This window comes from Trachurus trachurus (genome assembly GCF_905171665.1).
Source record: "Trachurus trachurus genome assembly, chromosome: 9".
Classification (NCBI taxonomy): Eukaryota; Metazoa; Chordata; class Actinopteri; order Carangiformes; family Carangidae; genus Trachurus; species Trachurus trachurus.
Genome location: NC_139895.1, coordinates 24,578,836 through 24,595,366, shown reverse-complemented (window position 1 = coordinate 24,595,366; position 16,531 = coordinate 24,578,836). Strand labels below are relative to the sequence as shown.

Genomic DNA, 16,531 nt, shown 5'->3' with positions numbered 1-16,531 from the left:
CACAGCGGTTCTCACAACATTGTTGACAGTTTCTTTGTCTTTCTTCACCCTCCCTTGTGGCTGCCATGATGCCACTTTTATAATTTTTTCTCTCAGTATTTTGCCATATTTCATTTCATTTAATGCTCAACCTCTCCCCCCCCCGCCCCCCACCCCTTTTTCTTTCTTGCAGGTACGGATGCTGGAATCTTTGAGTTGATTGGAACAAATAGAAAGCAGAAAAAAAGACAGATAAAGGAAGAGCAGAAGAGTGAAGGGAGAGAAGAAGAGAAAGAGGAAGAAAGAGGAGAGAGAAGAAAGCATAAAGTTCTTTAGAAAGAGGAGAGAAAGAAAGAGACGGGGACGATGGGGAGGAAAAAGATTCAGATCACGCGGATTATGGATGAACGCAACAGACAGGTAAGTCCCTGGGGGATGGGAGGATGGATGAGTATGAGGGTGGGAGAGAGGGGGGTGGAGGTGGGAGGAAGGAGAAACACCCTACACCTAACATAGCCCTCAACAATGAAGGCCTTCTGGGAGTCCGGGCAATATGTGAACTGGGGGACAGAGGAGTGTGTGCGGGGATCGCACTGTTATTGCTTTGGGAAGAGTTCCATTGGCTCATAATGGCAGGTTTGTTTCTCCCCAGAACTAACAAACAAGTGTGAGCCAGGAGCATGTTTCTTAAAATGGACTTGCATAAGAACATTGGTAATTTTCCAAAATCCATTCTGCGTATCAGTGCGCTGGGGGCTGCAGCCTCCTTAGCTAAAGCAGCCTTAACACACCCAACCTCTCACACCATGCCACCCGGTTTAGCTCACTGCCAGTGGAATATTACTGGGCAGAGGGTGGTAGCACTGGAGAAGCAGGGTGGGAAAAAATATAAACAAACAACCAAACAGAGATGGGATGGTCTGAAGTGACACACTGGACCGGGTTGGAGATGAAACAAACAATGAAACAGTATATTTCTTGAGCTAAATCACTAACCGCTGTAAGTTTCCTCTGTGCAGCACAAAAGTCACTCAGTAATTTTAAAGCAACATCCCAGGCAAAACAGCTACTTAAACAAATAAAGGAGTTCTTGCAAGACACTTTTAAACAACAGCTGGCAGTATTTGAGAGAGACATAATAAATTGTGGACTGCGTGATTCAAGCAGACACCGCTCTCTGTGGCAGGAAATAGATAGAGACAGAGCTCTCTCACTGCCCTCGAGGCCCACAATCGATCACTTCCTGTGGCACGACTGACCACTGACACTTTGTCAGCTTCCTGGCAGCCCAATTGGATCCATACGCTGCTAACGTGGCCCCTGGATCACAGGTCAAACACGCGCCCAGGCACACACACCTTGCCTGAACACAGGCTCGCTTCATTGCTTTTGCCTCGTCTGACATCCACAATGAGGCTCTGCGACTATTTCTCACAGTGCACTTTATCAGACACAGTCATTTGTGGCCAGAGTAAAATGACATAAAGAGGCTCCTGGAATCGATTGGTTCGTGCTGGAGGAGTAATTGAAGCAGATTTTGACCGCTGTCCTGACAGATCTCAATGAATGTGATGCCAGGTAACAAGAGAATACAGAGAGAGGAGTGAGAAAGAAGAAGAAACTTCCACTAATTACATGATTTTACTGACACACAGTGTACCTACCTCAGAAGGAGATACATGTAGAGACCAATAGAAAAAAGCAGAGAGGGTGTGTGACACTGTGTAGTCATATTCTAATCCATGTATTTGTTTTTGAAAGTGAGACAGGCACACAGACAGAGAGGCAGAGCAAGAGCATGGAGGAGGTCACAGAGTTTTAGATGAGGACCGAAGCTATCGTGTTGCAGCAGCACCCACACTTCCTCCTTACTGTTATCTCAGCCCTTCTCTCTCATCCCACCTTAGACTGGGCCCGCCGGTTGCACCAAGCACTTCGGCTCCTGAGGATAAGGAGGGAAAGAGGGAGACAGGAAGGACACCTGAGGGGAATCGATGCCTGAGATATCCGGGCTTTACTTACAGGGAGAGGAGGAGGGAGGCAAGGAGTGGGAGGAGAGAGAGAGGGTTCAGGGAAAAGAAAATCAATATATCACTGGATTTTGTTGTTTTGATCTCTTAAATCATAGTTTACTTATTTAGTTTTTTTGTTTTTTTAACCAATAACTATTCAATTGAGTGTGATGTAATCAGGTCATGTGGAAAACACCACATGGCATTTAGTGTCATTCAACCTAGGATTTAAATAAATGACATCACCATTTTTTTGCAGAGGCGGACATCACAAGACAAAGACAGAGACAGACACAGCAAACTTAAATATTCTTCTAAAAAGAAAAGAAAAAAAAAACGGAAGCTTTGGCTTTGCATATTTTCACTTCCTTTTTGAGGAAATGTCCCAGAGCCCAAGCCAAATAAACACCAGAGGAGTTTGTATAGTGTTCCTTTCAACCTCAAATTCTTTACATACTTTGACTGTTTTATGTCTAAAAAGTTCTGCTGTCCTCTTAAAGATCATCTGTGGTCTTCTGTGTGTAGCAGATTGATATTCTTTTAAGGATTTGTACAAGATATTTTGCGATAGTGATAGTTACTCATGATTGACATAATATGGATATCTATCTAAATTTTAACTTAACAGTTCATTAAGTTGTTTAAAACAGGTCATGTTGTGATACCTGTTTCAGAAAATAACCATATAAAGCAATTGTTACATTTCCCCCGAGTCTACACACACTTCATACTGCAGTTCTCTCTGGAGTGGCACCACTCTGTGTGGCTGTCAACGCTAACTTGCCACCTACAGGTTTGCACTGCCTCCACACCCCTGCCCTCCCTGCAGCGGCGGCATCATAGTGGGCACAGGGCCTGGCTCTCTCTGGGCGGCCACTTTGGGCTGCCACCCCCAGGCCCTGAAACACTTCCCCAGAGCAGGGGCAGAAGGACCAGGCCTCCCTGGCGTTGACTGGCTGCCCGGAGCTCTGGACAGTGGGCAGCAGTGTGTGAGCCCTGGCTCCAAGCCCCCCGACCACTCAGACCCTCTCCCAGCCTCGGGCACATGAAAGAGCCCCCTGTGCCATAAACTCATGGGCTGCACACAGAGAGCAGCTTTTCTCACCCCAGCTCACGTATACACACTCACACACACACACACACACACACACACACAGAGATAGACAGGCACGCACACCTACAGCACAGCACAAGACACGTGAACAGGTGAGTGTGTTCATACACACACCAGCATAGATTGGAGACATATCAGATTATACACTTAAATACAAATACTTAGATGATGTATTTAGTGCCTTATTTACGCAGCATTGACAAATACATGCTGGTAAACACATCTAAAACACATCTATCTCTCTGGAGTCGGTCTTGGGGATCGACTAATTTACTGCAATTGGCTCTAATTAGTGTTACCTCTCCAGCCAGTACACTCAGCGGGCTTAATTTAGGATGACTTGTTTGTGCGAGTCTGTGTGTATGTGTGGGACATGTGGGCTCCAAGGGGAGGAGACCCAGGGCCAAAGGTTAAACATGCATCAGGTCATCAGTGACAGGAAGTAAAACAACAGGATTTCCCAAATCCCACAAACAACACTCACACTAACACATACTTGGCTGGAAGAAGATTAAGAAAAAAAGAAAAAAGATTTGTGTTTTTATGTCTTCCTGCGTATGTCTCCGTGCCTCCCTCACCATTTTAACTGCAGCGCTATAGCTGAAATAAGGGGTCTTTTTGTTTCTACGACAAAGCAACTCCAATCAACAGCACTGGGGTGAGAAAATGTGCGAGTGAAATTAACAGCAGGAAAATAATGAGGCCCACAGGGTAGCTCCTCACCCCTGCACCCCTCCTCTGATTCCCTGTTTCCCACCTTCTACCATCTCCTTCTTTTACCACAGCGAGTGGCACTCCTCTCTGTCATATGTTCAGCGCTGCGAGACCTCACCTGAAAAGGGCTCACTAAGCTCACACCTTCCCTCGGCTATATTTTTACTCTCTTTTGCCTTCTCTACTTATCCCCTGTTTTGTTTCTCATTCACATGCTCTTCACATGGTTCATTTTGCTTTCTCACCTTACTCTACCCCCCTCACCACCACCACCACAAAGTCTTAATGGTTTTTCAAGCTTACCCTCATTTATTTCTTTTGTTCGCTATAGGGCTCATTATGTTGGGCTTTTAATTTTGTTGAAAAAATAAAAAATAAACAAAAACAGGTGTACATTTTAAACATTTTGATACAAAAGCTTATGGGGTTATTTTAGATATAAAATATGTGCAAGTATATGATTATAAAAATTTGTTTACCAGTTTAAGCTTCAAATTATTTTTAGTCTCGCTCAGATCCTTGTATCTTCTCTTCATTTTTCTCCTCCGCTAAAAGCAAATTCTGAGCTGTGCTTGTCATAAGAAGACTTAATTTAGTGAAAACTGGGGTTAATGGGGTCTTCTTGCTGTAGAAATCACTACAACAATTAGCTATGTGGGGACATACAATCTATGTCAAAATCAATTTAAACTAATCATGATCCTTTAAAAAAAAAAATCCTTCGTTTCTTATTATTTTTTTGTGGAAAATTGGCCTTGTTGCCACGACCAAAGTCATCCACCTCAAATGAATGACAACAAAGTTATTTTTGTCATTCCGGCCACTAACTTGGGCCTTGCGATGTAACATCCACTTTCTTTTGTCAGCGGGCATATCCTTTTCCAGTTGCGGTTTTCAGCATAAACAGGAACATACAGAGAGGGAGCGAAGCCAGCCATTTCAGTCCTGTACTGAAACGTAATTACCAGATCTGGCAGAACAATCTAAACTAGTAGGTATTTTAAGACATGTAACTATAACTAAAATCGGCATAATTAAGACACCCCTCCATCAGTCTCACAGATTAGCTTTTAACTACTCACAGTGGACACTTTTGATTTAGACATTGAATGAAGTAATGTTTGGTGTCTGCTGCCTCCTGTTCCTACTGTATAATGAAGACGCACTCAAAATGGATGATGAGTGGGGTTTTGAGGAGAGAGAAGAGCATAGCATATATTAGAGGTAGGACAAAGCCTCTTTTGTGGTAATACCCCTCTTAACAGCTTCTTTGGCTGTGAGGCAGAGTTCAGGCCTAGGTCTTGGGCTCCTCTTATTCCTTTTGCGTAAGCCCGTGTCTTCCTGCTTGGCCCTTGACAATGGGATAAGTGTTTGTCTCAAGACAAATTGTGCAGCTCCATAGCTGACTGACATCTATGTGCGTGCGTGTATGAGAGCATGTGTGCGTGTGTGTCCCTGCATGCACGGCCATGTTTGGTTTGCTAACCAGCAGTTTTTGGTGCCTGTCTCTCCACTCCTCCTCTTCCTCCACCTCCTCCTCCCCCAGGGAAGCAGGCAGGAGGTGGGAAGCAGAAGCGAAGCCATTGTGAAGGGGAAGCCACTGGCCTCTTCCTGTTATGAGAGGAAATGCATACAAATGTGCTTCCTGTGCGTCCGCCCCCTCTCTTCTCCCTCCTCCTCCTCCTCCTTCTCCCTCCCCTCTTTTTCTCTCCCCTCTCACCCATGTGGCAGAGACTCAGCTACTATCCCTCCTTTCTTCTCATCCTTCTGTTTATCCTGGGCGTTTTTCTCCTGTTATGCTGAAAGAAATGTGACAGGTCAATTGTGTAGAGCAGAAGTGATTATCTCATTTTTAGAAATTATTTCTTTCTTTTGTCGGTCATTTTCCATTGGCACCATACATACTATAATTTTTTCTTAATACACACATTTTTAGAATAAAGATAGAGAGGGAAATTTGTAAAAAAAAAAAAAAAAAGAAAGAAAAAGAAAAATGAGTTCAGTTCAATTTTTCATAAAAGAAAACAGAGGGTATGCGATTGTAACATTTTGAGGTGTTTACAGGGTGGTGTGCCCTAATGCATTTGTTTGTGCAGGTGTTTGAATCTCTCTTGGGATGGGGTTGTGGAGGAGGATAGGGGTGAACAAGTAAGGCTGGTATGTTCACTCTGAGTTAGTGCTCATTATGTGACAAAGTAAGTTAGAGTTGCACTATATGCCCGCAGGGGTAATGGAGGGGTGTTTTGTTCTTCACAGAGATGAAGAAAGAATCAAATTTTGCTAACTTACGTATTGTGGCCATGAGCTTTTCTATAATTGAGAAATCTCTTAGAAGGTTATGTTTTTTGTTGTGAAATTTGGTTTTAATATGTTTAAAGCACAAATATTCAAGGAGATTGTCAGGCGGCCAGAAATGTTTATTTATTTATTTTTTGTTATGGTAGATGCAGAACAAGAATTCATACACTGTCATAGAAGTATAAAAGGATAGTTTGAGAGTAATGTGTCTGATGCCAGAATTTTTACCTAAATGACTGCCAAAAACGGTCAGTAGAAAAGTGTTGCGTGTGTGTGTGTATCATGCTCTTGTGTATCTAACAGCACCCACTGACCAAGGAAAGAAAGAGTGCACCCACACTGACATATGGGTGGTTTTCAGTGGGTTTTTTGGTTTCACAACACGGACAGGGCCTCATTCGGTGAAATAAATTGGTATTGTTCAATTTAATCCAACACCTATACACCAATATCATCAATTGTACTATAGGTGCTTGAACAAAAGTAGAATTTATTTTTTAGAAACCTTGAGGCTTGGGTATTCTTTCTATATTCTCATCATTCATATTTTTCTATTCGTGTTTTTTGATCAGGTGAGCCATCTATTTTTATCCGCAGAGGGCAGAGCAGTATCTCCTCAAAAGTGCATTAGTTTACCACTCTGTGTGGGCCCACAGAGCTGACTTGAGGTTACACAGGAAAGGCCAGAAGTGACATCACCAGCATTAATGTTGATGGGCTGAAAGGGTCACATGATGGCATCATGTGAGGCCATGAAGTCACCAGGAAGTCACCAGAGAGTCACCTCGATCAGTGAAATTGAATACTGCATGTAAGACCTGCCTAGCTGAGATGCGGTACACATTAGCACATCCCACATGATGTTTTCACCAGTACTTACCGTCCTGATAGCATTTATGTGCAATCCAACAGTCTTTTTAAATGCATATACTTGTTCTAGCAGGCATGCACTATATATGCATGTATTTATGGATGTGTATGCATGGTATCTATGTAATTTGGAGGGAGCAGGTTGTACGTGTCAGATTGAGATGCGGGGGTGTGGTGTGATATTTATGTAGGTGTTATTGTTTGGTCAGTTAAGGCTTTTTGTAATCACACTCATTCTCTGCCTGTGGTGTTCTTCAAGTCAGTCTACTGAATGTGTGAATTATAATATGTGGGCAAATGTACACCCAGATCCTCTTTTTAAGTGTTAGGCTCAAGAGGACTTTGATTGTGTAACAAAACATGTCACTGGTTTGATTCCCCAGACCAGCAAGAGTTAATAAAATAGTTGTCTAAATTGTCCTTGAGCAAGGCATCTAACACCTCACCCCCACCGCACCCCCCGATAGGGCTCCCCAGGCACTGCAGCTGTGGCTGCCTTCTCCTCCAGGTATGTGTGTGTGGTTGAAAGCAGAGATCAAATTTCTCTGTGTAAAAACATGCTTGGCCAATAAAGGATTCTTCATCTTCACTAATACATGAGTGATCTGAGCCAGCATGTGGACCTCCGGAACTCACAGCCAGCCCAGTGTGTGTGCCACGTGCCACCTTCTGAAACATTAATGGCCCCAGCAGAGTGTGTGACTGAGTGAGTGGGTGATAACGGAGCTGGGCCGGGAGCTAGCTGTGTCCTGCGTCTGCCCCTGGTGCCCCTTGCATCAAAACACCAGGGGAAGACAACACTCTACATGTCCTGTTCCTGAATAGTTTGCTTTGACCTTACGTCCTGCAGTCCTGTCATCTTACATACTCGCTCATACGACTTGTACTGTAGCTCTGCTGCTGTACGGCTTGCAGACCCCTGTAAGGAGCTTATGTTTCAGTTTTGGACGCTACAGCTCAGAGTGGGTCGGATATGACAATTCATCTTATTGTCAAGATGCCTTTTGATCTTACAGTGTTAAGAATGAGGCTTGTTTTTTTCATATTTCAGTTTCACAGTGTAAATGTCAGCATGGTATTTAGAGCCCAGGGGAGCTTTTTCTCCTTATGTCGTCGGTGAATCAGATGAGTGTTTGTGCCGAGGTACAGAACCTGACATTGCACACACCATTTTTTTTTCCAGGAGTCAGGATGATGTATGTGTTTCTGGTTTCAGTCTCAGTTCTCTAACAGATTGGCACCACACAGTGACATCACTGTAGAACTTTTTGGGGGGTGGGGGGGTCACTGTTCCACGATATTGCAGTTCATGCAAGGTTTTACGCACTCCTAGTAGAGAGGGCAACAGAGAGAAAGACAGGGTGGAGGTGAGGGATAGCTTGATATTCAGTTTCCCTGGTGCATCCTGGAAGATATGATTTCAGGTAATCCAAAACTATCTATCAATATCTATTCAGCCCAGCTCATCTTTCAGATTTTAAAGTTGTAAAGAAAGAAATGTGAAGGGCAATGCATGATAGATTTATGCTAAAAATCTATTCATGCATCTACCACACACAGAGGTGTCCTCTTTGTAAAGGTCAATACAGCCAGCAGTTATTGTCTTCATCATTGCATTCAGGGCAAGTTTGACTGAGAGTTAAGAGTTTTTTTTTTCATTCTGTACTTTTTGGCCCACTTAAGCGTCAGAAGAGAATAGACAAACATGCAGTTAATCAACAAACTGAGAACATTAGCTACCAGCTGGGCACAGTTCTGGCAAGTTCCTCTTAGTAAAAAGCTTTGTCAGTACAGATCTCCAATGTACATAATGCTCACAGACACAAACAATAATAAAATGAATTTCAATAATTAAAAAAGCAGTGTTGCTTAGAGAGTGAATCTGGCAGAGGCTTGGTTTCTCTTTTTTTCCCCATACAGCCAAAGAGCTTGAACACATGGCTTGGAAAAGAAACCAGGTGCAGCTCACTGGAATTGACTCACTTTCTCTGCTCTAGTTTTGATCCAAACAATAGAGGAATAGAGGCTGTTCTATTTTGACAATGTGGGCACTTGTATGCCTGTCTTATTAAAGGTCTTGGGCCTCACTTGCACCTAGCCACAAACAGAGAGAGAGAGAGAGAGAGAGAGAGAGAGAGAGGGAGAGAGAGAGAGAGAAAAAGCCCCATTACAGAGGACAATTTTTGTGGTTTATGTTGAGCTCATTGTCACTATTTGAGCGCTCACAAACAGCTTGAAGCACAGTTAGGGAACCCATCCGTTATTTATATCAATGGCTTGTTATTCACTATGAGAGGCAGTTAATTGGGCAACAGAACAATGCGGGTTAATATCACTGTGAGAAGTGTGTTTATCTCAGATGTTTTTAAAAAAGATTAAAATAGTTATAGGTATGTGCATTTCTGGTGTACAAACCATTTGAAAGGGACGATTTAAGCCAAGATATGTTCCATGATGAACCTCTGTGCGCTTTGATCTACAAGCAATAACTGATCTTCCTTACCGTTATCTGTCTGAGACAGAGTATTTTCAGTTCCTTAAATGCAAGCCCAGCTTCTTTTTTCTTCTTCTTTTTTTCCTGGTATAGTGGATGGACTGTTACAGTCAGCTGGTGTTGACCCATCAGCAGACTTCACTTTCCTTTAATGCTGTTTTCCTGAGAACAGCTTATTTTAAAAGAGGAAAAGTTATTTCGTCTGATTTCTATTTATTCCCTCAGTGCAATGTGAGGGTGGGGTATTTTTCTGTTTTAAAAGATTACCACACATTAGGTCAAACATGTCAGGTCAAGCTCAGGATGATTTGATCATACTGTTGTGTGCTGCAGGTCATCATGAATCACAATTATTATGCCTTCTAATCATTACTCTCTGTATTTCTTTGTGTCCTGTTCCTAGGTGACATTTACAAAGCGAAAGTTTGGCCTGATGAAGAAGGCGTATGAGCTGAGTGTGCTGTGTGACTGTGAGATTGCCCTGATCATCTTCAACAGCACCAACAAGCTGTTCCAGTATGCCAGCACAGATATGGACAAGGTCCTGCTTAAATACACCGAGTACAACGAGCCCCATGAGAGCAGGACCAACTCCGATATTGTGGAGGTAAGTTAAGAGAAAACACAGACTGCACGCATGCACTGGAGCACAAATGCATCTACTGACACACACACACTCATGCAAACACACAGAAACGCTGCTTACAGCATTTGTGACTCATTCAGCAACCCTAACTTCTCCCTTTTGGTCTTCACACCTAGCATGGTGTAAGAAATAACCTCATAGTTTGTCAGTTTTCCACCTGGGTCACTTTTATATATTTAGAAATGATTTAACTTGTGAAACTTCATTTAAATTGTGTTTTGTGTACTTCTGTGTAGTATAAAAGAGCTAGCCTACATTGATTAAGACCTTTCAGCCTGTCCCCTGTGGAGTGTAATCACCAGCCCCTGCCTTTGGTGTCTTGTCACCACTGATGTGCCTCTTAGAGCAGGATGTTGATCTGACTTGCTTTGGACACATGTCGCTAGTGTGGCTCAAGGCGATGCTAAACAGCGCTGTCAGGCCAGCCAGTAGGCAGGTAGATAAAGCAGGAAATGACGCTGGCACCCTCCAGGATCCTTAAGCTCTCAACATGAACCTGTTATGCAACATTCACACTGGAGCTCTGACAAACCTGGTGGGCCACACACACACACAGACATGCACGTATTCATGCAGAGTCTATCCTTTTCTCTAGTGCACCTACATTTACACTCACACCAAGCTGCTGCTTGCTGATTAAACAGCACCTGTGATGCAAAAATAATGTTAAAGGAATAAAAATTATCAAATGTATGAAAATGTCACATTATATTAAGATTCTCTCGTTGACTCTAAAATTTGCTAATCCAGTTTACATAATTTGGAAAATTCTAGATGTTGCACACATTCATTGTTTTCTTGTTGTTTATATTTTGTGTTTTAAACACAATTTCGACACTAGTGGAACGATTAATAGATATAGTTCTAAACATTTTTAAATTATTTTTGCATATATGGTAAGACAAAAACAACATTTTGCAGCTAAGAGGTCACATAAAATCTCAGCTGTGTCCATATGTACCTCCTTGTGTTCATTGTTTATGTATGCAGCACCTGATGGCAGCATAATGTTAATTTGTCAGGTCAACTTGGTCAAAGATTATGCATTTAACACGCAATGTACCAAAAGAAATGTGGGGACCAATGTAATGTAATGAAAGTATTCTGCCACACACACACACACACACACACACACACACACACACACACACACACACACACACACACACACACACACACACACACACACACACACACACACACACACACACACACACACACACACACACACACACACACACACACACACACACACCTATATGAGCTGGCTGGCCAGTCTAACACAGGATCAAACAGCATTGGACATGGTTTTTATCTTTTCATATGTGTTGGTGGGCTTGTTGCCTGCCCACGGGTGGACAGGTCCACTGGGAATACTCCAAGTCCAGATGGCATTCTGCCTCTGACTACAAACCATTTGAATTTACACATTGATATCAAATGTCTTCCACTTGTGGAGATATTTGGCCCAGTAATTTTCGCTTCCTTTATACTATGTACTATATAATTACAGTTTTCTTCACATCATGTTTGATAGTTTAAAACGCAGTGTAAATAAATGTATTGCAACATATTGCATGCTACATATTTGCTATTGGCATTATTGCTTTTGTTCCACTACATTTTCCATTTGGTGCATTCAATTATGTAGTGTGTTAATGTAGCCCATACATCAAGTAATGTAGCGCTCAACATATGGCTAACCTTAATGATGAAAACAAAGAGAATGGACTGGGTCCATTATCATGGACAGTGTTTAGAAGCACAACTCAATCTACTTGACACAACATAACAGCTTTCTCTTTTTTTAAATGCAGCATGTGCTTGTATTCCCTTCCTATGGTTCATATTATTGGACTTCTTTTTTCTATTTATTTGAAGGTAGGAATTTCCGAAAAAATCAAAAGACAGACATATACAAATGAAATCCTGCTTAATCATCAGCCATGGGCTTCTACTCATGTGTGGTGGTGGCGCCATGATGGCGTCCAGTTGCTATCTTAGTGGAAATAGCAAATAAAGTGGAGCAGGGTTCTATGTGAACAGCATTTGAACATGGGTTATCCGTGACAACTGCTGTCAGGGGCAGGAGGGGTGCACAGTTGAGCCTGAGAGGAGGGGCCCAGTTTGTAATGGTGTGTTTACAAACTGCAATGAACAAACCTACAGACTCTACCTTTAAGGCTGAAACTTTTCAAGCTTTACTAAAAAAAACAAAAAACAACAACAAACATGAAATCAGTTTTGTCATAGTTGTAATATCTTGTGATACGGTAAAACATTACATAATCCGAAAAGCCATTTAAATCTACACTGTGTGCCCAATGTTTAGTTTGAGGCATGTTAGAACTGCTCAGTTACCAGGTATATCAGAAGGGATAAAACATAATCCTGGATGCATTATATCATTTACATTAACCCATTTAGCATACACTTACATTCCCAACACGCCTATAAGCACTGGTATCCTTTATGCTCCAAGCCCTTCAGTCACCCTTCAGTCGGTGTATTACCCTGCCCCAGCTGAACCCATGAAGAGAGCCGTCACATGTTTCAGCAAGTGCCTGTGACGAGAGCTGCCTGCTTTGAAGCTCTCTCTTTAACTGTGTCTCCATTATAGAGCAGAGGATGGCTAACGTGTAAACAGCCGTGTCAGGGGAAGACGCTAAAGAGCCTAGTGGGGGAGAGTGCTGTGGAGCACTACCTACACTGTGATCCCTGGAGGACTCAGGCTCCACATTCTCTAAGCAACTCACAGTGGGAGAAATCGATCTGAAGAGGCCTTCAGCCTTAGCTGCGGTGTGCTAACGGGATTGGCCACAGGGCTGACACTAGCACGTTTAGCATGGATGGGAGTGGGGTGTGTGGAGGGGGGTCTGGGTGGGGGTGGGGGGGTCGAATCTCTCCCACTGGGCCTTGTGTGCCGCTGCTAGGCTACATCACTGGTGCAGGAACGTGGGTGATTGCATGTTTAGTTTGGGGGGCAGGAGTGAAGTGGACTTCCTGTTGGGTCGGCAAAATGATGACGAGGAGATCAAGAACAAGATCAAGGGTTGAATTAAGGGGTGAAGACAAAATCTAGGTTCCCCCTCAAAGGAATAACAACGCTTTATATGCCGTCTAATATGTGACATCTAATTTCAGATTTGTGGAAAGCTCTTGTCTTTAGAAGTACACAGAAATGCATGCATCTCTGTTACTGTATTTCTGCTGTGCCTGAAGGTGTAGTGGGAGGAGAGGCAGAGGTAGGGGAGCGGAGCTCAGAGTGTGGGCGGCTGGCATAGAGGCCTGCTACATTAGCAATAAAGCTCTATGTAATTAGCATGTCTTTGGTTGATAATTAGCGTTGTTGAGAGAGTGGCACTGAGAGCGTTGCACAGCCTCTCTAGCTACAGCATGTTTACAAGAGGCTGGAGGGCTTTTCTCTCTCTCTCTCTCTCTCTCTCTCTCTCTCTCTCTCTCTCTCTCTCTCTCTCTCTCTCTCTCTCTCTCTCTCTCTCTCTCTCTCCCCCCCCCTCCCTCACTTTTTTGTCTTTCTTTTTTTCCATCCAGTTTTTCATTGAACATACAGTATATCTAAGACAGGACCTTTTTAAATCTATGGCTGTGTCATTTAGCGTGTGTATGTTAGAGACAGAAAGAGGGGTACAGAGAGAGAGAGATAAATAGAGTTATATATAGAGAGAGGAGTGGTAAAGAAGGTCTTGATGACTCACTTGAAAACCGTCTCAGCTGGGAATGACACTTCCACAAATATCTGTGAAAGCAAAAGACCAAGGAACCAAAGCTAACCCTCCTCTCTGAGCACAAGTGGTAAAACAAAAGAAGTGTTGCCAGTTGAAAATGGCTACAAGTTATTATTGTCACATTCACAATTGATGACACCCAGACGCCCATAATAATCAGATAAATACAGTGACAACTGAGGACATTTTTTATGTTTTGAATGTTCCCATTTTATCTCAAGACACACACAGACTGTCAGGTGGGATACCTAAACTCACAGAACCCCACACCCTCAAGAGGCTGTAATAAAACATGTACTACACTGTGTGATCAGCTGCTACACAAACAAGTGGGGAGGTCCTCTTAATTAATGCTAATTGTTCAAAGAGATTTCTAAGCTCATCTCAGCTCTCATAGCTTGATGAAAGCAAATACAGATCATCCAGTGATCCACCATCACTGGATGTCCAAGCAGGGTCCAAGTGTGTTGTCCTGGCAGGTCTACAGTACACTCTGAGTCTGGCTCCAGATAAAACAGTCAAACACGCAGATAGATTTCCTATACTCGCTGTCTGCCAGGCCGGTTTCCTGGACATGTGAAGAGCATTAGAGGAGAAATGGGAAGCTGTGTTGGGAAGACAAGAGAATAGATCTATCTCTCCTGTTTCCTCCCTTTTTATATTCCAGTTTAAGAATAATAACTTTGAGCTCTTATAGGTGATTTATTATGCCAGTAGTATAGGGGTTGTTAATTGCAATAGCACATGAAAGAGTCCTTTCTTTCCCCTCCCGATGATTGCAGATCAAGCCCAAACCTAAGCAGCGCTGGCTCGCTCTTGCTGTGATTGAACAGCCCCAAATCCAACAACACACTTGGGCTGTGCCAAATCCCTGTTCCACAATGTGTTTGTTTTCCCCTCTGTTGAAACAAAGAACACAGGTTTGTGAAACAACTAAAGGGTTAGTGAGCGAGCTGTGATAGGGTGCTATATCCGCTCAATGCCCAAATATACCTGACTGGAAGAAGACAAAGATGCTATAATGGTGTGTGTATATGCATGCATAATATAGGATATTGTGCTTATGTGCAGACACAAGTGAGTTTGGCCTGTGTAAGAGTGTGCTGGCTGCACTGCATGGTGGAATACGTGTATACATGCATGGTGACAATTGGTTTGAACCCTGCAGAGCTGACGGCATTGTGGTGACCTCAGCCAGCACAGCACACTCTGATGCCATTGGCTCAAGTATCACATGGAATGGCACATGGCTCTTGGTACTGATCTGACCTGCCTGCTTGCCCACCAACCAGAAGAAAGGCCGCTAGCCAATCCCATTTCCAGCAGATTAACCTAATCTCAAAGTTCAGCTCACCCTGTAATCTTAAACAGCAGCAGCAGCAGCTGGGACCTGCCTCCCCACCTATCCATACCTTATTTCTCTCCCTTCATCTCTCCTCTCTCTCCCTCTGTCCTCACCTAGAAGGAACTAGTGAATGAGAGGGGGAAGGGGAGGGACAGAGGGATGGATGAGTGCGAGAAGAAAAGGAGGGAGGGAAAGAGGGATGGAGGGAGGAAGGCTGGTAATTATTTCCAAAGGTCATTCTGTTAATGACTACCCGCTTGGCTAATGAGATTCAGCAAAGCTCCCTCACCATGTTTCACCCTGCGTATGTTTCACCCGTGTGCCGAGAAGTGTGAGAAGCACAGGTGTGATTTCAACCCAGTGACAGTCCACTGGAGGGAGGGTGGGCGAGAGGAAGGGAAAGTGTGTGCGTGCATGTGGAGGGGGGGGGGGGTCAGTGCAAGCCTTTCACAATGTTATTTCATTTGGCAAAAAAGCTTGATTTTCAACACATTCTAAATACTACAGAGACTAATTTGGTTGATTTCACTGTCATTTACCTTAAAAATGTCCCTCTTTATTCAGTTAAACGGTGCTTTCTCTGCTTTCTCGTAAAATTCTTGCAAGTCAACAGGACATGTGATCTCCCTCTCTGAAGTGCCAGTGTGCTAATGTTCTGCCTCGCTCTTGTGAAAATATTTTCCAGCATGTGTGCTATTCTATATGCTTATTTGGTTTCTAAACAGCATGGAGAACATTAGCCTTAAGGAGTTTTCTGTGTTGATCAGCTCAGTGAATGACTTCTTCTCATGCCTCTCAAAGGCTGTATAATTACTCCAGCTTGAATGCCTTCACTAATTTATCCTCTATGACTTTTACATGTGTTTGCATCCAAGAGAAATAAGGGAGTCATATCATATCTCCTGTCCCAGTTGTCCACAGTAATTTCATGTGGAGTTGTTTTGAAGTTTTTTGGATATGGTACATGTGGTGTAGCATTGGGTGGAGGAAGGGGGTGGGGTTGCCACGGTGATCACAGTGCCTCAGTGTTTACTAGTGAAGAGAGAGATCGGCAACATGACTTGTTTTTCCTTGTGAGCTGAGGATTAAGGTCTGAAGCTGCTTTGACTGACTAAGTAAATTAACCTTGTGACATTGGCAAGCTAACAGTACAGCAGTTTGTTAAAACAAAGACTGATGACAGCCCACAGACATGACGGACAGCACATCAGCGGAAAAAAAAAGACAGGACATCTTATATACGTGGTCGAGTGTATGTTAATTACATGTTGAAGAGTGGGTGAGAGAAATTGTGCCACTATCAATAATTTTTT

General features: G+C 43.2%; 1 protein-coding gene across 10 annotated transcripts in view; it reads left to right on the top strand.

The window, feature by feature from the left end:
- mef2cb (myocyte enhancer factor 2cb) overlaps positions 1-16,531 on the top strand; it is a 73,485-nt gene that overhangs the window by 31,622 nt on the left and 25,332 nt on the right. For all 10 annotated transcript variants that reach the window (XM_083979418.1, XM_083979414.1, XM_083979417.1 and 7 more), the window contains 2 exons: positions 173-399; positions 9,885-10,088. In XM_083979418.1, coding sequence (XP_083835544.1) covers positions 346-399; positions 9,885-10,088 — 258 coding nt within the window. In that variant the 5' untranslated portion in view covers positions 173-345. The remainder of the gene's footprint in view (positions 1-172; positions 400-9,884; positions 10,089-16,531) is intronic.